The sequence below is a fragment of the Stegodyphus dumicola genome, chromosome 9, assembly GCF_044657685.1.
Source record: "Stegodyphus dumicola isolate Sdum_Otavi_A_Nest chromosome 9, ASM4465768v1".
NCBI classification, from domain to species: Eukaryota; Metazoa; Arthropoda; class Arachnida; order Araneae; family Eresidae; genus Stegodyphus; species Stegodyphus dumicola.
Window position 1 is genome coordinate 1,050,643 of NC_140776.1, and position 17,662 is coordinate 1,068,304.

At 31.0% G+C, this 17,662-nt stretch overlaps 1 protein-coding gene across 3 annotated transcripts in view; it reads left to right on the forward strand.

Annotated features, from left to right (window-relative positions):
* Positions 1 to 210: 210 nt before the first annotated feature.
* The window catches only part of LOC146995285 (cullin-5-like), a 39,358-nt gene continuing 21,906 nt past the window's right edge, over positions 211 to 17,662 (forward strand). The window contains exons 1-3 of one of the 3 annotated variants that reach the window (XM_085823165.1): positions 211 to 231; positions 382 to 458; positions 6,287 to 6,386. In XM_085823165.1, coding sequence (XP_085679291.1) covers positions 226 to 231; positions 382 to 458; positions 6,287 to 6,386 — 183 coding nt within the window. In that variant the 5' untranslated portion in view covers positions 211 to 225. Of the gene's footprint in view, positions 232 to 381; positions 459 to 6,020; positions 6,065 to 6,286; positions 6,387 to 17,662 lie in introns of those variants that run through there. The other 2 variants (XM_085823166.1, XM_085823164.1) reach the window with 2 other exon arrangements.

The window sequence follows — 17,662 nt, forward strand, 5'->3', positions numbered from 1 at the left end:
ATTTGTCAGCAGTGGAAGAAACTGCAGTAAAATTTCTGCAGAAATACAGAATTTTGATACAAAACCTCTAAAGGGAACAGTGAGGAGACACATTTTGGTAGGTAGCCAGTATTGCTGAGGTTTGCGCAATGCCGAGCCTCTGGAATTCTCTGATTTTTTTAAAGTGAAAGCAGAGCACTGTGTACTTGGAAGAAGAATGCTAAAAAATTACGGAAAGATCTGGAGATGAATGTAATGTGTTTTTTAATGCATCACATAATCCTCATTTAATAATTAAAATTTGCATTTTAAATTGCTAAAATAGGCTTACATGCTCATTTGTTGATAATGCTTGCCAACTTAAAATAAATATTGATAGTTTGGAAATCTTTTTAAAAACAGGTGCAAAAACTACAATCTTGCACTCATCAAGTAACTTATCTTTTTACTTACAAAAAAAAATCATTAAATTGCACCAGGTAAGTATAAGTATCGAACCTTTTATGAAAATTCAGCCTATGTTTAATTAGGTAGTATTTATATTTCATTTTGTTTTACTTCAGTGAATAGTACAGTACTGTGTTTATCTACACAACTGTATGTATATTATTTAATATAATATTTGTCACATTTGAAAGTACTGCACTAAATTAAACTCTTCCTTCTCTACTCAAGATTTTTTTTAGTATAAAAGTGTAAGAAAATTACAAAATTAAATTAGAGCCAAAGGACATAAAATTTAGAATATCTAATTTAAAGTTTAGAAGATCTAATTAAATATTAAATTTTAAAAAACATTCTCTATTCGTAAAAAGCAAATTTAAAGTTGATTAAATTTTAAATGAACTTGAATTACAAATAAATGATTAATTATTGCTATGTTATAATAATCTACAATATCATTAAATTCTGAGAGCATATGTAAATCAAGTGCAAGTATCAAAATCTATGAATATATAATAAATGTATAATATATAATTCCAATAATTTTTTTTTAATCCTAAAAATTTATAAAAATGCATAAGTGAATAATTGTTGAGCAGGCAGGAGACAGACTTATCAAGGCGAAGTTGCCTCCAAACCTAACTCTTCAGTTATTCAATTCATGTTTCGTCATTCATGTAGGCAAGGGTAAAAGAAAAATTCAAAACCAAAAATTGTGAATTACTAAAAAGAAATTTAAACAAGTGGAATTTAGAGAAATTAGCAAGTAAAGACTAGGATAACTAAAGTCAATTAAGAGTAGAAAACCAAAGTAATTTAGAAACTCTTGCGTAAAAAAAACTTCCCTGGCACAAATTATGCAAATAAATCAAAAAGAAACTAGATGCTATTTATAAAAAAATACATAAATAATACTAAAAAGGCAAGTAAAAAGTAAATTTTAATTTAACTTACCAACTAATATTAATATGTTTTACATCAGAATCATTATAAATAGTTGAATAACCATTATAAAGGGTCTTCAAGGCCAGTTTGAAGTTCGTTTGAAAAGGTGCTACCATACAATGCGGAAAACTTCCAGAAACACCCAATTTCGGGTCTGAAAAACCTCCTGAATTTTCATGTTCAGGGTTGAAAGCTATGACATGTTATATATTTTTAACCATTATCAGCAGTGTGATACAACTAAAGATTAATCAAAATTTAATTCTTCTTCAAGATCTAGAATTCTGTTTTAAACATACTCGTATTGCTTTACTTACAGATTTTGTATGCTTTATAATTAGTTAAAGAATTAAGTGGTTAAATTAAAAATAAAATTTTACTGGAATTAAAAATAAAAACTTGGTAAAGATATCTCAATTTGCTTAAATTTTATATTAAACTATAAATTTCAAGAAAGATGACATTGTTTCATCTTCTTGAAGGCGCAGAAAAATTCTGAAGAATTTGTTACTTCAAAAATAGGAACCTATGTGGGTTGCCTTCAAACTTTACAAAATTTGTGTTAATAAGTTATGTTAGCATAAATTATTCATTTATTATTTATTTAATTTATTATTATTACATTGTCATGCTTTTGAACTGTACCGAGTGATCACTATACAATATGTCCCAAAATTCTTTTTCTGATTACAAATATTCATAAAGCACAAAATGTAACACATTGACAAATATTTTTTATATTGAATTGCATGTAACATATTCAAGTTTTGGTGTACATGCTTACTGTTACTTTGTTTGTTGGATTGATTGCCTTGCTCATTATGACTTTGCTGTTGCCAAGCTGTGTGAGATTGAAAAAAATATTGACTATCTGAAATGTGTCCTTTTCTCAGATGAGGCCACATTTCATTTGAATGGTGGTGTCAAGTGACACAATGCTAGAATCTGGGGATGCGAGATTCTTCACACTATGTTGGAGACCATCAGAAACAGCCACAAGCTGAATGTGTGGTGCGATTTTATGCACAATTAAATCATGGAACCTGTGTCTTCAGTCAAAAGATGATCACAGTCAATACCTATCGCAATATATTGCAATTACTTATTGTGCCACAGATTTGGGATATTCTGGACTTAATTTTCCACAAGATAGTGCGTTAATTTAGTGGTGGTTAGATATCCATGCCTATTAGGATAGTTCCATAAACTGGCCTTCACGATCACCAGACAACACCACTGAATTTCTTCCTTTGCGGTTATGTCAAGGACCAGGTTTACTAGACACCAGTGAATGATATTGTACAGGTATCAAAGTTTTCTGTGTTTTCGCGTAATTCCGCTTTTTTGAACATCACCCAGGCTGTTTCTGAGATCGATGCAGAACCGTTGAAAAATCGCGACCGGCGTGGTGTTGTGTGGGGAGGTAAATACAGGACATGCTCTCTTTCTTCCTCTTTTCTTTGTAAAAAAACTTTACATCATGCCATCGTATAATATTACGCTGGGTTAACGATCAAACGTGGGCACTCCTTGTTGCGAACTTTTCGAGTTTGCCTGAGCTGAGATCACGAAATACGTTGTTTCACATCAAGACGAAGTAGGTGGGGCTTATGTGGAAAGGCGGAACTAGATGCGCAGGATATCGAATCAAAGAAGAGCAACCAACCGTAAAACAAGAGCTGACTTCAATAATTTCAGCCATCAGTGCTGGTGCCATCTGTCGGACATAAGGATAACCACATGCATTCTCCAGTACACAAAACTCCATGTAAAAATTTAAGGAATGCTCATAAACTGTACAAAGAAGAGCTAGAGATTAAAAAGGAGGAGCGAGAATCTAAAAAAAAAAAGCGATTAAACATTGCAGAAAATAAAGAAGAAAATAAAAAAGTATCAATGGATTGTATGAAAGCTGCTGAAAAGAAATCGAGACAAACTCGCAAACGGAAATTAAAAAAGTTGGCTGCAAAAGTAGCAAAAAAGAAAAAGCTTTTTCCCTAAAAATTTTTAATCAGGATCGAGTGAGACTGAGACAAAATAGCTATTTTTTTGTATTCCTCCTTTAACTATATGTTATTTTGTAACTATGTTATCTCATATGACTACTTTTTCTGGTGTTATACAAAGTACTGTTTATTGAAGATAATTGAGAGCTATAGTAACAGTTATATATTATCTCTAAAACTTGTTATTGCCTGAAAATGGGCAGTAATATATAACATAAATATGTATATTAGTGTGTTGTAATGCTGTGTACAGTATTCATGTATCAACTGTTAAATTAAGTTACATAAATAGCATCTTAAAGAAGGTTAATTCATTACAATCTCTTGGTGATTTATTAATTTTTTTTTACAAGATAAAATTAATAGCAAAATAGTAAGTACAAGTATTATTTTAGTTTAATTATATGTATATGTTTAATACTTTTTATATTAAAATGTGTTTTTTTTTTTTTTTTGAGGTCGCGCGTGCGCAATTAGTTTTTGTGTAATTTTGTGTCCGCGCGTTATTCAGCTTTTTTTGCCAACATGCGCTTTCATGCCTGTATTGTAGTATTACAATGCAGAATTACTGAAGTCATAACATCCATCTCTCATGTAATGTTGACCAACACAAGGATGGAATTGAAATATCACCTGGATATCCTTTGGGCAATGAAAGAATCACATGTAGAAATTTACACAAAACTTACTACACACACAAAAGTACACAAAAACTTGAATATGTTACATGCAATTCAAGGTAAAAAAGTATGTGTCTTTATGTCATATTTTATGTGTTATGAATATTTATAAGCAGGGAAAGAATTCCTGGATACCCTGTATTACATAATTACCAACTTCCAATTTTAGAAGGAAATTCCTAATTTTTCATTATATCTCCTGATTTCAAATTTTTATCTTTTACAAAGTAAAACATTTCCTGCCAATAAATGCAGTTTATTAGGTAAAGGAAACTGAAATTGGGCTAATTCCATTCTTTCACTTCTAATGATTTTCAGCATAACTTTTCCTATTAAATTTTATTTGATTTGTCTTAATTTGCTGTAGGTATTTACAGAACTTTTCATCGTGATTCGAGCAACATTTAATCAGTTAATATTTATGTTTAATTTATTTTACATGAAAAAATGATATTTTAATTTATTCACATATAGTAAGTTTGTTTACATAATACAGTCAAAAGTCGTTAATTCGGACACCCATAATCCGGACCTCAAAGCTACAAACTTTCTGCGCATGCGTCGCGTTCACGTATGCCCACAGGCGTTTACGGGAGCGCATAAGACCCTTGCACTGGAATATGTTTGTGCGCATGCGCGTTTAATGTGTAACGGAGTTATACGCTAAGCTAAAGTTATCTAATTCAGTTAATGTTGCAGATTGTGTTGTTCCTTAATCTTCGAATCGTATCCGGCTTATTATTTTTTGCAGACTGTTAGAGCAATTTTATAAAAGTAAGCTTGAACTTTCGATTATGTCAAATAGAATTTCCGATATATATTTACTACAAAGCGAAAGTATGTTTTGAAATCCGAAATCTGTTTATCAATTTCACACTGCTCTGCGGCAGAGGGGGGGGGGCAGAAACGTCATTATTAGATTATGATAGATTAGAAAGATTATGTCAAATAGAATTTCCGATATATATTTACTAATATGTAATTTGTATCTACAAAGCGAAAGTATGTTTTGAAATCCGAAATCTGTTTATCAATTTCACGCTGGGGATTGGAAGTTGATCTGTCAGCACTATCCTTATCTTCAGAGCAGATGTTTTTATTTTATTTGGTTTATAATTCCGTACTAAGTGTAGTATTTCATCTCCGTCTTTGATATGATTTAAATCAAGTTCCTCGTCATTATAATTCGCTTCCGATAGTGAAGAAAGTGACCCAGAGGTTATTGAAAACGAAAACATTTCGATTGACAAATTAGTCGGCATTCTCAACACAGCAATTATAGGACTTGAACAGCGGAACTTTGTAACTAAACAAGAAATTATGTCTGTTTAATAGAATTAAAGAGAAAGTATTATCACATGAAACGAAGCAACTTACATTGAAGGAAATGTTTAATAAAGTAAACAAATAAATATTAAGCTTTTTCTTTTTGTAAATTTTGATACCCTTTAGATCATAATTGTTCTTTATTTCATAAATTATGGTTTCATATTTTTAATTTTGTAATTTCTGCATGCCATCTTACCAGATTTAAACTGATGATCTATAATCCGGAAAAATCGATAATCCGGAATCGCCGAAGTCCCGACGAGTCCGGATTAACGACTTTTGACTGTAGTATGAACATTAATTATTCATTTTATTTTCATCCTACTGAAAAAGTACGTCATTAAATAAAATTCTGCCTTGCTCAGGATCTTCTCACATTACAAAAATATAAAACTGAAGTAACCAAAGAATATAAAATGTAGAATATCTAATTAAATATTAATATATTTTACACCAGAAACACATTATAAATAGCTCAATAGTCAATCACAATAGTATATTACAAAAAAATTTTGAATTAATATGGAGTTATTTTGAAATGACATTGCTGCCCAGAAAAAAAAAAAAAAAAAGAACACCACTTCTTGGCAACTCCTGGTTTTCTGCAAGATTCTCCGCTTTTTCATATTTTGAAATTACCAGCTATGATGTAATGAAAGGAATTGATTATATTTTCATCAGGTAAGGATGTTTTACACCAGTTTATAAAATACTACTTATAGTTGTCATAACAAGCATCATCTATATATAATACACATTAAAGTAAATGACTTGAATTTTGCATGTTTAGGTGTACTTAATGGAATGATGTACAGATTGGAAATATTAAACTGTATTGGTTTGAGCTAAAATAATAATTACTGAGGTAGATTTTTTAAAATTTTTTAATTTTTTATTCTATAGGTTGGTACATAATGTTTGCCTTGGTAAAGATAACAGTGCATTAAAATTGTATCAGAGTTTGCAGGAGCATATCCTAGATTTTACTCCACAAGCTCAATCTGTAAGTAATAGCTTCATATTTTTTTTCTGGTATAAAATTTTGACTAATGTTTAATATTTTGTATAGCTTTTTTATTGCATAAAGGTATCTGTAATTAGCTTTTTGAGAAAACTATTAAGCAAAGTTAATATGGTAAGGATTATATACAGCCTTTATCTGTTTTATGAAAATAGAGCAATTTTGTTCAATCATACTTGATGTAAAAAGGCGTATAGTGTAAAGGTAATTATCAATCATTGTATGACCAAATTTTGTATACTTTTGAGGCCTTAAAAGAACTGTTAAGTAATATCAACTAAGTTAATTTAAATCAACTAAGTTAATTTAAATTAGTGCTAAAAATAAGAATAGTATGCAGAGTCAAAATAAACAGAAATAACATGTAAACTGAACTGGGACGGTAGCTAAAAATATAGGAGTTTAGAGATAATAGCAATGACAACCTTGAATTAAGCTGTGTCAAAAGTAGTGATGGGCAACTTCGGTACATTCTTGTACCCGGTACGAGAGTAACGGGTACAGACAAGTACCCGGTACAAAATACCCGTTACTCAAGTAACCATTACTTTGAAAAGTACCGAAAACCGATTTCAAGTACCAAATACCCAAGTAACGATTTGGAGAACCAAAGTAACAAAATACCGGAGTAACGGTTTGCTGTACCATAGTACCCTAGTAACGGTTTGCTGTACTGGAGTACCCTAGTAACAATTTGGAGTACCAAAGTACCCTAGTAACGATTTGGAGTACCGAAGTGCCCTAGTAACGATTTGGAGTACTGATAACGATTTTGTGCACTGAAGGAACTCTGCCACGTCACCACGTGTTTGATTTTATCTGTACGGAGTAAGATTTTGAATATCAGAAAACATATCAACTACGGAAGTGTCTGAGGAGCAGACTATTCATGGACAAGAGGAGCGCATATCACCATTTCACAAATACAACCAGATACTACTGTCCTCGTACCAAAACCGAAGTGAGCTGAACCCTCATCGATCCTCCAGTAACGAATACCGAAATACTGAGAAGAGATGCATATTTTCGTTACAAAGTAACGAATACCGAAAAGCACCCGTTTCGGTACAGAAGTAATGAATACCGAAAAGCACCCATTTCGGTACAGAAGTAACGAATACCGAAAAGTATCCGTTTCGGTACAGAAGTAATGAATACCGAAAAGTACCCGTTTTGGTACAGAAGTAACGAATACCAAAAAGTACCCGTTTCGGTACAAAAGTAACGAATACCGAAAAGTACCGATTTCGGTACTGAAGTAACAGGTACTTGGATGTACCGATTTTCAGTACCCGTTACAAAATACCCGGTTCGGTAGTACCGACTCATCACTAGTCAAAAGGGGAGCTGGTAGGCAATACAGGGTACTGTGGTAAAAGGGTACTTCCTTGTTGATCCCCCTTATTTAAGCAGTGCACAGATAATTATCAATGAGTCTTAATCAAGAAAAAATTAAGAACGTGTGCAACAAACATATTTACATCTCATATGCAGTCTGTAACTAGTATATTTCCATGATTCTTTTGAATGTAGACACAAAAACATTTACTGATCCCAAGAATTTCTCCATATAAATGCTTAAACTTACAACTTTAAATCTATTATTCCTCAAGTTAACGGATTGTGCCAAAGCAGCAGTTCTACTCAAACCTCTTTTCATAGCAGGTGGACTAAAATTCAGAATGGTTAGGGCTGCTCTTTGTTTGGCAATAATTTAGGCACAGTTTAAATAGCAGAGGTTGTAATAATTAGGAAATATTGGTGGACAGAGAAAAAATTGTCATTTTTATTCACCAGGTCAACATGACTGTGGTTCAATTATCTATGTGCCTCAAAGCTAAAAGTCAGTATTTGATAGCTCGTATTACAGACTTGGAAGTATGACAGCATTAGAATGATTAAATCTATCATAGATCATCAAAATGGTAGACAAAACTCTGTATACTTGCATATTTTTTTGCAGTCGAAGCTATATTTTTCTCCAGCTGATGCTTTGAAAGAAGCAGCAAATGTTATTTTTACATTTTTCTTTTTTCTCATGAAACCCCCAAATCTCTTTAGATTTCTTTCATAAATTGAAAAATGTGGTATGGAAGACTTTTTTTGTGAAAAAAGTGATATAAAGTAGGATTATCTGTATATGTATCAAATAATGTTTTTCTTTCCCATTAATTTATGAATGTCAATATTATCAGTTTTGATGTATTCATGTATTCAGTTTTAGAAAACTGAAGTAAACTAAAACTGTTAAACTGTGTTTCATGTTAATTTTTTCATACAGTGTCTCACAAAAATTATCGGTGACTATAAATTTTTGTAAGTAATAGGAGAAAAGCTTTTAAATAAAATATTAAAAAATATTCCCTTTGAATTCATATTTTCTTAGCTCTGTTTTTGTACTAAATTAATTTGAAAAAATTAAATAGTAAATTAAAAAAATTAAATGTTTTGCTTTTGCTATTTTTACTGCCATATATTTCATCAAGCTGCAGATTTTGTTTTTAGCAATTTCCTGATCAAATTTTATTTAATTTTAGTGTCCTTATGTTTGAGAGACAACTGTAAAATTTTATTTTCAAATGAAATTATATCTGTGAAATTATGTTTGGGATGTTTAAGAGTTGTGCAGATATTTTCAAAAGTTAGGGAGTATTATTGAGTGACAAGAACTTCTGTGTGTTTTCCATTTTATTGACTATATATTCTCAAAGGATTTATAGCATTTTAGGCTGAAATGGGGAAAAAAGATATCACAAAATTAATCGGGCATTTTCATAATTTCTAACTAAAATTGTTTGTAATAAATAAAAAACAGTATTTTATGGAATTAGAATAAAGAAACTAGGCAAAAATCTAAAAATCATTTGCTATTTTAATTCAAATTTTCTTTTTAGAAAATGTTTGTTATTTTAGTTTTTCTTGCAGTGGTTATTTTAATGTATTCTTGCAATGAAAGGGAACATTGTTAGAAACTCACAGATTAGTTATTGATTTCCATCAAAAGAAAGGGAAATTTATTAGAAAAATTGCCTATTTACTTATATATATATATATATATATATATATATATATATATATAAACCTGGACGACCATTTAAGTTATCTTATTCTTATAGAATGAAGCATTTTATTCTAAGGAATATTAAAAGGAATCAAGACTGAGCGCTCCTAAACTTGTTGCGGAACTTCTTGAATTATATGGAATATGTGTAAATCCATAAACTGTAAGAAGAGTAATGCAATTTGTAGGATAGTATTATTGGAGCATTGGTATTGTAGAGTATTGGTATTGGAGCAGTATCATGGTAGTTGTAGGTAGAAGCGAGTAGCAAGAAGAAAATTTTATATTGGTTAAAGAAAAAATCGAAAATTTCAACTCGCTTTCACAAAATTGATGAAACAAAAGACACCTGACTGCTGGGAAAAAGTGTTGTTTGCTGATGAAAGCAAATTAACATTTTTTGCTCAGTTGGACAAGTGCTGGTGTGTAGGAAACTCAAAGAAGAGTTTCGAAAGCAAAACTTAGTAGCAAGTATTAAACATGAAGGAGTATGAGTTATGGTATGGAGAATCTATGCCACATTCCAGTGTTGGTAGTATAGAGTTTATGGATGGTATTATGGATCAGTATAAGTACCTTGACATCTTGAAGTGAAATTTGGCATCGTCAGCACAAAAACTTACTGTTCAAAATAGTTTCAAATTCTACCAGGGCAATGATCCAAAGCATACTGTGCACAATTAGACTCTGGCTGTTATATAAGTGTCCAAAAGTAATTAAGGCAGTATTCCAATCGCCAGAATGGAATCCTATTGAACATATTTGGAAGGAACTAGAAACAAAAATTGAAAATTGAGCATATTTTCATAGCAGTAATCCAAGAGGAGTGGCATAAAAATACTTCAAAAAATAACAGAAAACTCGTAAAATCAATGCCACAAAGATTAAATGTTGTTGTTGTCTTATTCATATTACATGGAACAATGCTTTCGAGAGCCTACTCCAAAGAGAGGTTGGACTTCCCGGAGAACCCGGGCCCTTCGGTACCGTAGTGGGCTTCCCTAACCGCTATACCGTTTGGGCGACCAAAGATTAAATGAAGTGATCAAGTGTAAAGGTGATCTCATGAAAGGCTAAGAAGCAAAAACAATGTAAATTTTTTACTATTACTTAAAGTATCTGATTATTTTTGTGAGTAAATTTTTCCCTATTAAATAAACGATATTGATTTTTGAATTTAATTTTCATCTTTTTGAAAATGCATTAACTAAAAAAAAAATTTGAATTTTTATATTATCAAAATAAAACCTTTCTTTTTGTTTTAGTTTATTTTATGTTCATTAAAGAATACAAAAATTGCTTTCTGTTTGGCTTATGGCTGCAAAACCAAGCTCTGCAGTGAACTATTTGTATTTTAGTTACATATGTAGGAATTATAGGTTTTTGAAAAACTGTATAATCTCAAGATTTAAAATCACTTCATAATGTTGAAATTGCCTTAACAGCTGCAAATTCTTTTTGATAATATTCGCTTTATTACTGAATATTCTCTTTTGTTTCCAGTCTTGATTCGTAATGTATTTGAATTCTTTATTCTTTATTTTATGAATATCTTAATTATGAAATTTTTCTCATTTACTAATTTCTCTTCAAGCTGCTGTCTATGGTTATGTGTTATTAATAGTCAAAAGTCGTTAATCCGGACTCGTCGGGACTTCGGCGATTCCGGATTATCGATTTTTCCGGATTATAGATCATCAGTTTAAATCTGGTAAGATGGCATGCAGAAATTATAAAATTAAAAATATGAAACCGTAATTTATGAAATAAAGAACAATTATGATCTAAAGGGTATCAAAATAAAAAAAAAAAAAAAAAGCAGCTTAATATTTATTTGTTTACTTTATTAAACATTTCTTTTAATGTAAGTTGTTTAAGTTGCTTCGTTTTTTATGTGATAATACATTCTCTTTAATTCTATAAACAGACATAATTTCTTGTTCAGTTATAAAGTTCCATTGTTCAAGTCCTGTAATTGCTGTGTCTACTGACTAATTTATGAATCGAAATTTTTCCGTTTTCAATAACCTCTGTCACTTTCTTTGCTATCGGAAGCGAATTATAATAACGAGGAATTTGATTTAAATCATATGAAAGACGGAGTACATCGAGATGAAATACTACATTTAATAAGGAATTATAAGCCAAATAAAATAAAAACATCTGCCCTGAAGATAAGGATAGTGCTGACAGATCAACTTCCAATTCATTGCACACCCTGGCATTAAAGATAAACAAAGTTTAGATAAATAAACGTTAAAGTTTAGATAAATAAAGGATATGCCTTTATCCATTTTTTGCAGCAATTCCACTTTTTGTTTAATGAACTTCGAAACATACTTTCGCTTTGTAGATCCTTTACATATTAATAAATATATATTAGAAATTCTATTTCACATAATCGAAAGTTCAAGCTTACTTTTATAAAATTGCTCTAATAGTCTGCAAAAAATAATAAGCCGGATCCAATTTGAAGATTAAGGAACAACGCAATCTGCAACATTAACTGAAATAGATAATTTTAGCTTAGCTTATACTGTCCATTGTACATTAAACGCGCACTCGTAAACATATTTTGCACACGCGCACAAGCATATTCGCAGCCGTAAAGGTCTTACGCGCATGCGTCAATGCGACGCATGCACAGAAAGTTTGTAGCTTTGAGGTCCGGATTATAGATCATTCCGGATTATGGGTGTCCGAATTAACGACTTTTGACTGTAGTTCATTTTTCTTTTTGTTTTTCGAGAGGAAGGCTAAAATATAAATTGTATGTGAGTTTGAATGTAAAATTCTTATTTTTTGTATGTATATATGTGATATTTTGATTTGAAGAAAGAAAGGTTGCAACAGATTTGCATTGGAGAGGCTTAACTGCCTAGTTAAAAAGGTGATGCTCGAATGCGGATGTGGCCACTTAAAAACCATAATTTTATTCCATGATAATGCACATCCAATTGTTTTTTGTGTACACAAGATAGTTCTATATCATAGTTAGCAACAGTAATTTTTATGTGCACTGCACAAAAAAAGGGTGGGACAGTTCTATAACTCTTGTTCCACTGTGCCAATTGACAAAATTCATATTGTGTTTTTCATGTCTTGAAAGCGTGACTTAGGATATGTATTAGATTTATATATGGCACTATTCTAACATAGGTATTTTGACACAAAATCACACTTTTTCTGAAATAACATACCAATTTTTTTCCGTATTTCAATTCTACAGCTCAAATTATGCCAGATTGCAAAATTTTGTAAAAATCGTATGAGTAGTTTTTAAAAAAATTAGCTCTCAAAATTTTAGCTCCTTAACGTTAATTACATTTGATATATATTTATTAATATCTCTTTTTTTATTAAACTTTTTTGATTTTTCCTTTCTCGTTTCGAAATTTAGGTTCATTCCAAATAAAATTCACCCATTTTTTATGATTTATTTTTAAAATTTGTATTTTTAAATAATTTTTATAAATTTTTTGAAAAAAAATTTTGAATTATAACCCATAAAATTTTACCACCATCTTAAAGTAGGTGTAGTTATCCAAGCTAAGCATATCTACAAAAAATTAGAGTTTTTTTATTCAACATTTTCTAACGCCAAATGTGGTTTATGGATTTTTTGTTATAGTGAATTGCCACAGCTATTTTTAACCTTAAATTTCAAATAAAGTTTTACGGAAAACTAATTATATGAAATTTTTTCCCTCAAAGATTCGTAATAAATATTTATTAATACTATATGAAAAGCTACTTTCTTAAAATTATGGATATTATTCAAAATTTTAACTTTCTTTTTAATTTCTTCCTTTTTTAAAAAATATTTGTGTTTTTAGTAAATTTTTACCTTTACCATGTTATTGTCTGCTACTTTACTTTAAGTGCATTTAAATTGAATTGTCTAAAACTGAAAAAGTTCGTTTAATGTTTATTTTCACAATGTTTTTAAGCAACAGGGCGTTGACAGTTTGGGTCATGTCCCAGTTTAATATATATATAAATTTTTACATTAATTCTCTTAGAAAGAATATTTTAAGTAAATAATTCTACTAATTGTATAAAAAACATGATCTTTAATATGATTTAGTTTGTTTGCAGCCAATATAATAATCAGTCTCTCGGTGGTGCAGAATAAACACTGCTCGAGTATTTTATTTCTTTGTCATTTAGCAAAAAATCTTTTAATTAAAATATTTATACTTTGGACTTTGCTTTAAACTTTATTTATAGTTAAAATGTCTAGAAAATGAAAAAGTGTCTTCAGCTGGAAACGCAATTGATGTAATTGATATTTTAAAAAATTTGACAAGAATGCAAAATTTATGGAAGTGTAACAATTGAAAAATCTTAATTTTCTTGTGTGAGCACTAAAAATAAATGTAGAAGGAAAGAAGAAAATAAAATAAGCAAAAATTTGAAGGAGAATTTGGCGTCAGAAATACCAAGGTGTTTCGAAAAGTTGGACGGTTTTCTATATACTTGCAGAATGCCTGAAGAAAAAAAGCAAGCCATTAAGGGGGAAAAAATTAAATTAGTATTTTTTTTTATTTAAAACTTTTTTATCGTATGATATATTTGATTCTTGCAATTTCAAAAATAAAATATTTGACTAAGGTATGAATAACATTTTAAGAAACTAAATGTAGGATGATAAAATTGTATAAAGCAATGTGCACAATGTTAAAGCTATTTAAAGCAATATATGCAAGTCACCCTAAGTTAAAATCTCGATTATACTTCCTTCTCATTTATATATCTTTTCTAAACGGAACATTGAAAGGCGTGTTAACTGTGCTTTACTGTATTTTCTCTTTTAATATATTCAATTTTCAGATGCATCGTAGTCTATTCTTTCAAAAGAAATGCAATTTAAATAAATAAAATAAAATCCTGAAAAATTTATATTAATAAATATATTTAAAATGCTCAGTTCGAATGAATAAATAGAAAATTTTAAAATAATTATCTGAAAAGACAGTGCAACACAAACAATTAAAATAAAAGTCTGAAAATTTAAAAATTACCTAAAACAACAACTATGGCAAAGAAAAAAAAAAAAAAAAAAAAAAAAAATTACAAAGAAAATTATCTGAAGAAAATAAATGATGCACCTTTTATTGAAACTACCCAAATCGAATGGGTAAATAGAAATTTTTAAAACAGTTATTCGAAAGAAACCATGCAACTTAAACAATTAAAATGAAATTCGAAAAGAAAAAATTACTTGAAGTAATAACAGTTATAATTAAATATATAATATAAAGAACATTATTTGAAAAAAGGAACGATTGTGACTTTCTTCCGCTCAAGGGAAAGGAAAATAGGTTACCATATATTAAGAAGTTCGTCAAGTAAACTATTCTTCCTGCAAACTGAAAAAAAAAAAAAAAGCACAAACATAAATTTGTGAATTTCTCTGTAAATTTCCCAACAAATTTAACAAAATTTCATATTTAGGCATAATTTGAGTCGTAGAATCGAAATATGGAAAAAAATTGGTATGTTATTTCAGAAAAAGTCCAATTTTGTGTCAAAATAACTGTGTTAGAATAGAGCTACAGTACACTCCTGATTATCCGCAGAATAGGGTGGTGCGGCCGCCGCGGATAACAAAAATCGCGCATAATCCGAAAAAAGCTAAAAACGGGTATAGCAAAAGAGAAAACAGTCATTCCAACTTTGAAAAATTGTTTTATGTACAATAAAACGGAAAATAAACAGCAGGAAATGTTTAACTAATGCTTAATATTTTAGTATATCACTCAAAACTAACCTAAAATGCATTTTGTTAATGAAAACAGAAAAGTGCTTTGTTGGAAGCATTTTCTCTTGATCTGAGATTGCATTTTTCGTAGCATAAGTTTCTTGGCCAACTCTGTGTCGTCTTGTTCTTCCAAATAGCTCAGTAATCCGTCTTCACAATTTCATCATCTATCAAGTGTTCGAAGTCAGGTTCGTTGACGTCACACTCCAACCACTCGTTAATGTTTTCAGCATCGATGTTCTCACCACCCGGAACTGTTTATATTATATCGGCAAAAGTTGCCGTGGGCGTGTCTACATTTTCATTCTCTTCTTCACAACTCAAAGGGGTTAGGTTGTTGTTGGCTTCAGCATTGGGCATGAGTTTTCTCCATGATTTATGAGGGTTGACGGTTTCACTGAGTCCCATGCAGATGCTGTCCAAGATTGTGTAGTGTTTCCAAAACTCTTTCGGATCATAACCTTCTTCAATTTTGGTCATTAGCAGCTTGATTTGGTATGTTCTCTTCATTGTTGCAATGACTCCTTGGTCCATGGGTTGGATTAGCACAGTAACGCTTGGGGGGGGGGAGAAAAGTCGCAAAAATGTGTCCATCAGAAGACTTTAGCACGCTTGTTGCTAAGTGAGAAAGTGTGTTGTCGATCAATAGCACAGCTTTTTGAGGCAGGTTTTTCGAATTAAGATGTTTACGCACTTGAAGAACAAACATTTTTTCGAACCATCTTGAAAAATGTGTCGGTTCATCCATTCTTTTTTTTAGGGGGGGGGGTTAAATTAATCAATGGGCAAATTTTCTATCCTTGTGGCTTTAAAAGATCTCTCTCTCTCTCTTTTTTTTTTTTTTTTTTTACTTTCCAATGACAAAAAGTCTAAGTTTATGTTCACCGGTAGCATTACATTAAGACATGATAGTGATCCTTTCCTTGCTGCTTTTATGACCCGCTGCTTTACTTTCACTTTCAGATGCTAAAGTGTGAGTGGGAAGATATTTCCACAAAAGTCCCGATTTGTCGGCATTGTAAATATGTTCAAAAGATAGCTGTTCTTTTAAAACAAATTCTTCAAATTCATGGTGGAAATCGTCGGCTGCTTGTTATTCACCACTAAGTTTCTCCCAATGAAGTTCAATTTCTCGAATTCCATGTCGCTACTTAGAACGAGTCAACTAGCCAAAAGACGCATCAAAAGAAATTTAACTCGGACTGGTTCGCAAACACTATTAGGCTTAAACTAACAATGCCGAGTGAAAGGAAGTGGATGTGTCAGTAAGATTAAGATGAGAAAGGGTGGTGAAGCGAGCACTGCAAGGGTGAGTAATCACTTACTCATCATAGGGGCCGAGGGTAAGGTTCCGAGAAGGCCTGGGATATTTTTGCCATAAATAAGCACGATGTTTAGTAAATTTAACATTTCACTCAGTTTTGTGAACATTTTTATTTTCTTTGCTTTACGCTTGGGGGGGGAAAACTTTATGTCATGCGCGGATAATCCGCTCTGTGCATAATTCGCCTACGAATAATCGGGAGTCTACTGTATATATAAATGTAATATATATCCTAAGTCGCGCTTTTGAGACATGAAGAACACAATTTGAATTTTGTGAATCGGCTCAGCCGAAAAGGCAGATATAGAACTGTCCCCCCCTTTTTTTTTTTGCGCAGTGTACATAGGTTGACACCATACTATGTCATCTTAGATCAGGAACAAAGGAGGACAATTATGCATAGCAGCACAGAGGTTTTGCAGTGCAAGAGAAGTTATGAAAATGAATGACATAATTGCACGCGAAGCAGCATTTATATTAGGCAGGTACATATATGTACAGCCAAGCACAATTTGTTAATTTTAGGTTTTAGTTCTCTTTGCAAGCCGTTTATATAACGGTCATATGATCTTGGAGAGATCTCAAATTTGGGAGAAAAGATGAACTTAGGGGATGAACACCAAATTTAGAATAGTCATTCTGAGGCTGCCAATTATTTCTCAGTGTAGTAGCCATCATATTTTATTATATCTTACATATATATATATCTATATAAGGTATAATAAATATATATATATGTAAGATAAAAAAATATGAAAGCAAACTTCTAAATTTAATTCACTATAACCTCTTTTATTTTCTATTTCATTTGGAAACTTCATCTATCTGTTCTAAAAATAGCACTTAAGTCGAAACTGCATCATTTAAATTAATCATGCGATCTTACGTAATCCTTAATGCAGATGCCTCTTGCCAATCACCGAATTGCAAACCAAAACTTTTCTCTTCGTGTGCTTCCATCTTGCATAACTATGCACTTCAGCTTTGCTCTCTACTCTGCTAAGATGTAATTTCGCTGGCTTGCTTTCCATCTCAACAATATCAAAAATGTAAATCTTCTGTGGAAAGGCACGACTAGAGTGCCAAGTGATTGTGGCAACAAATTATCA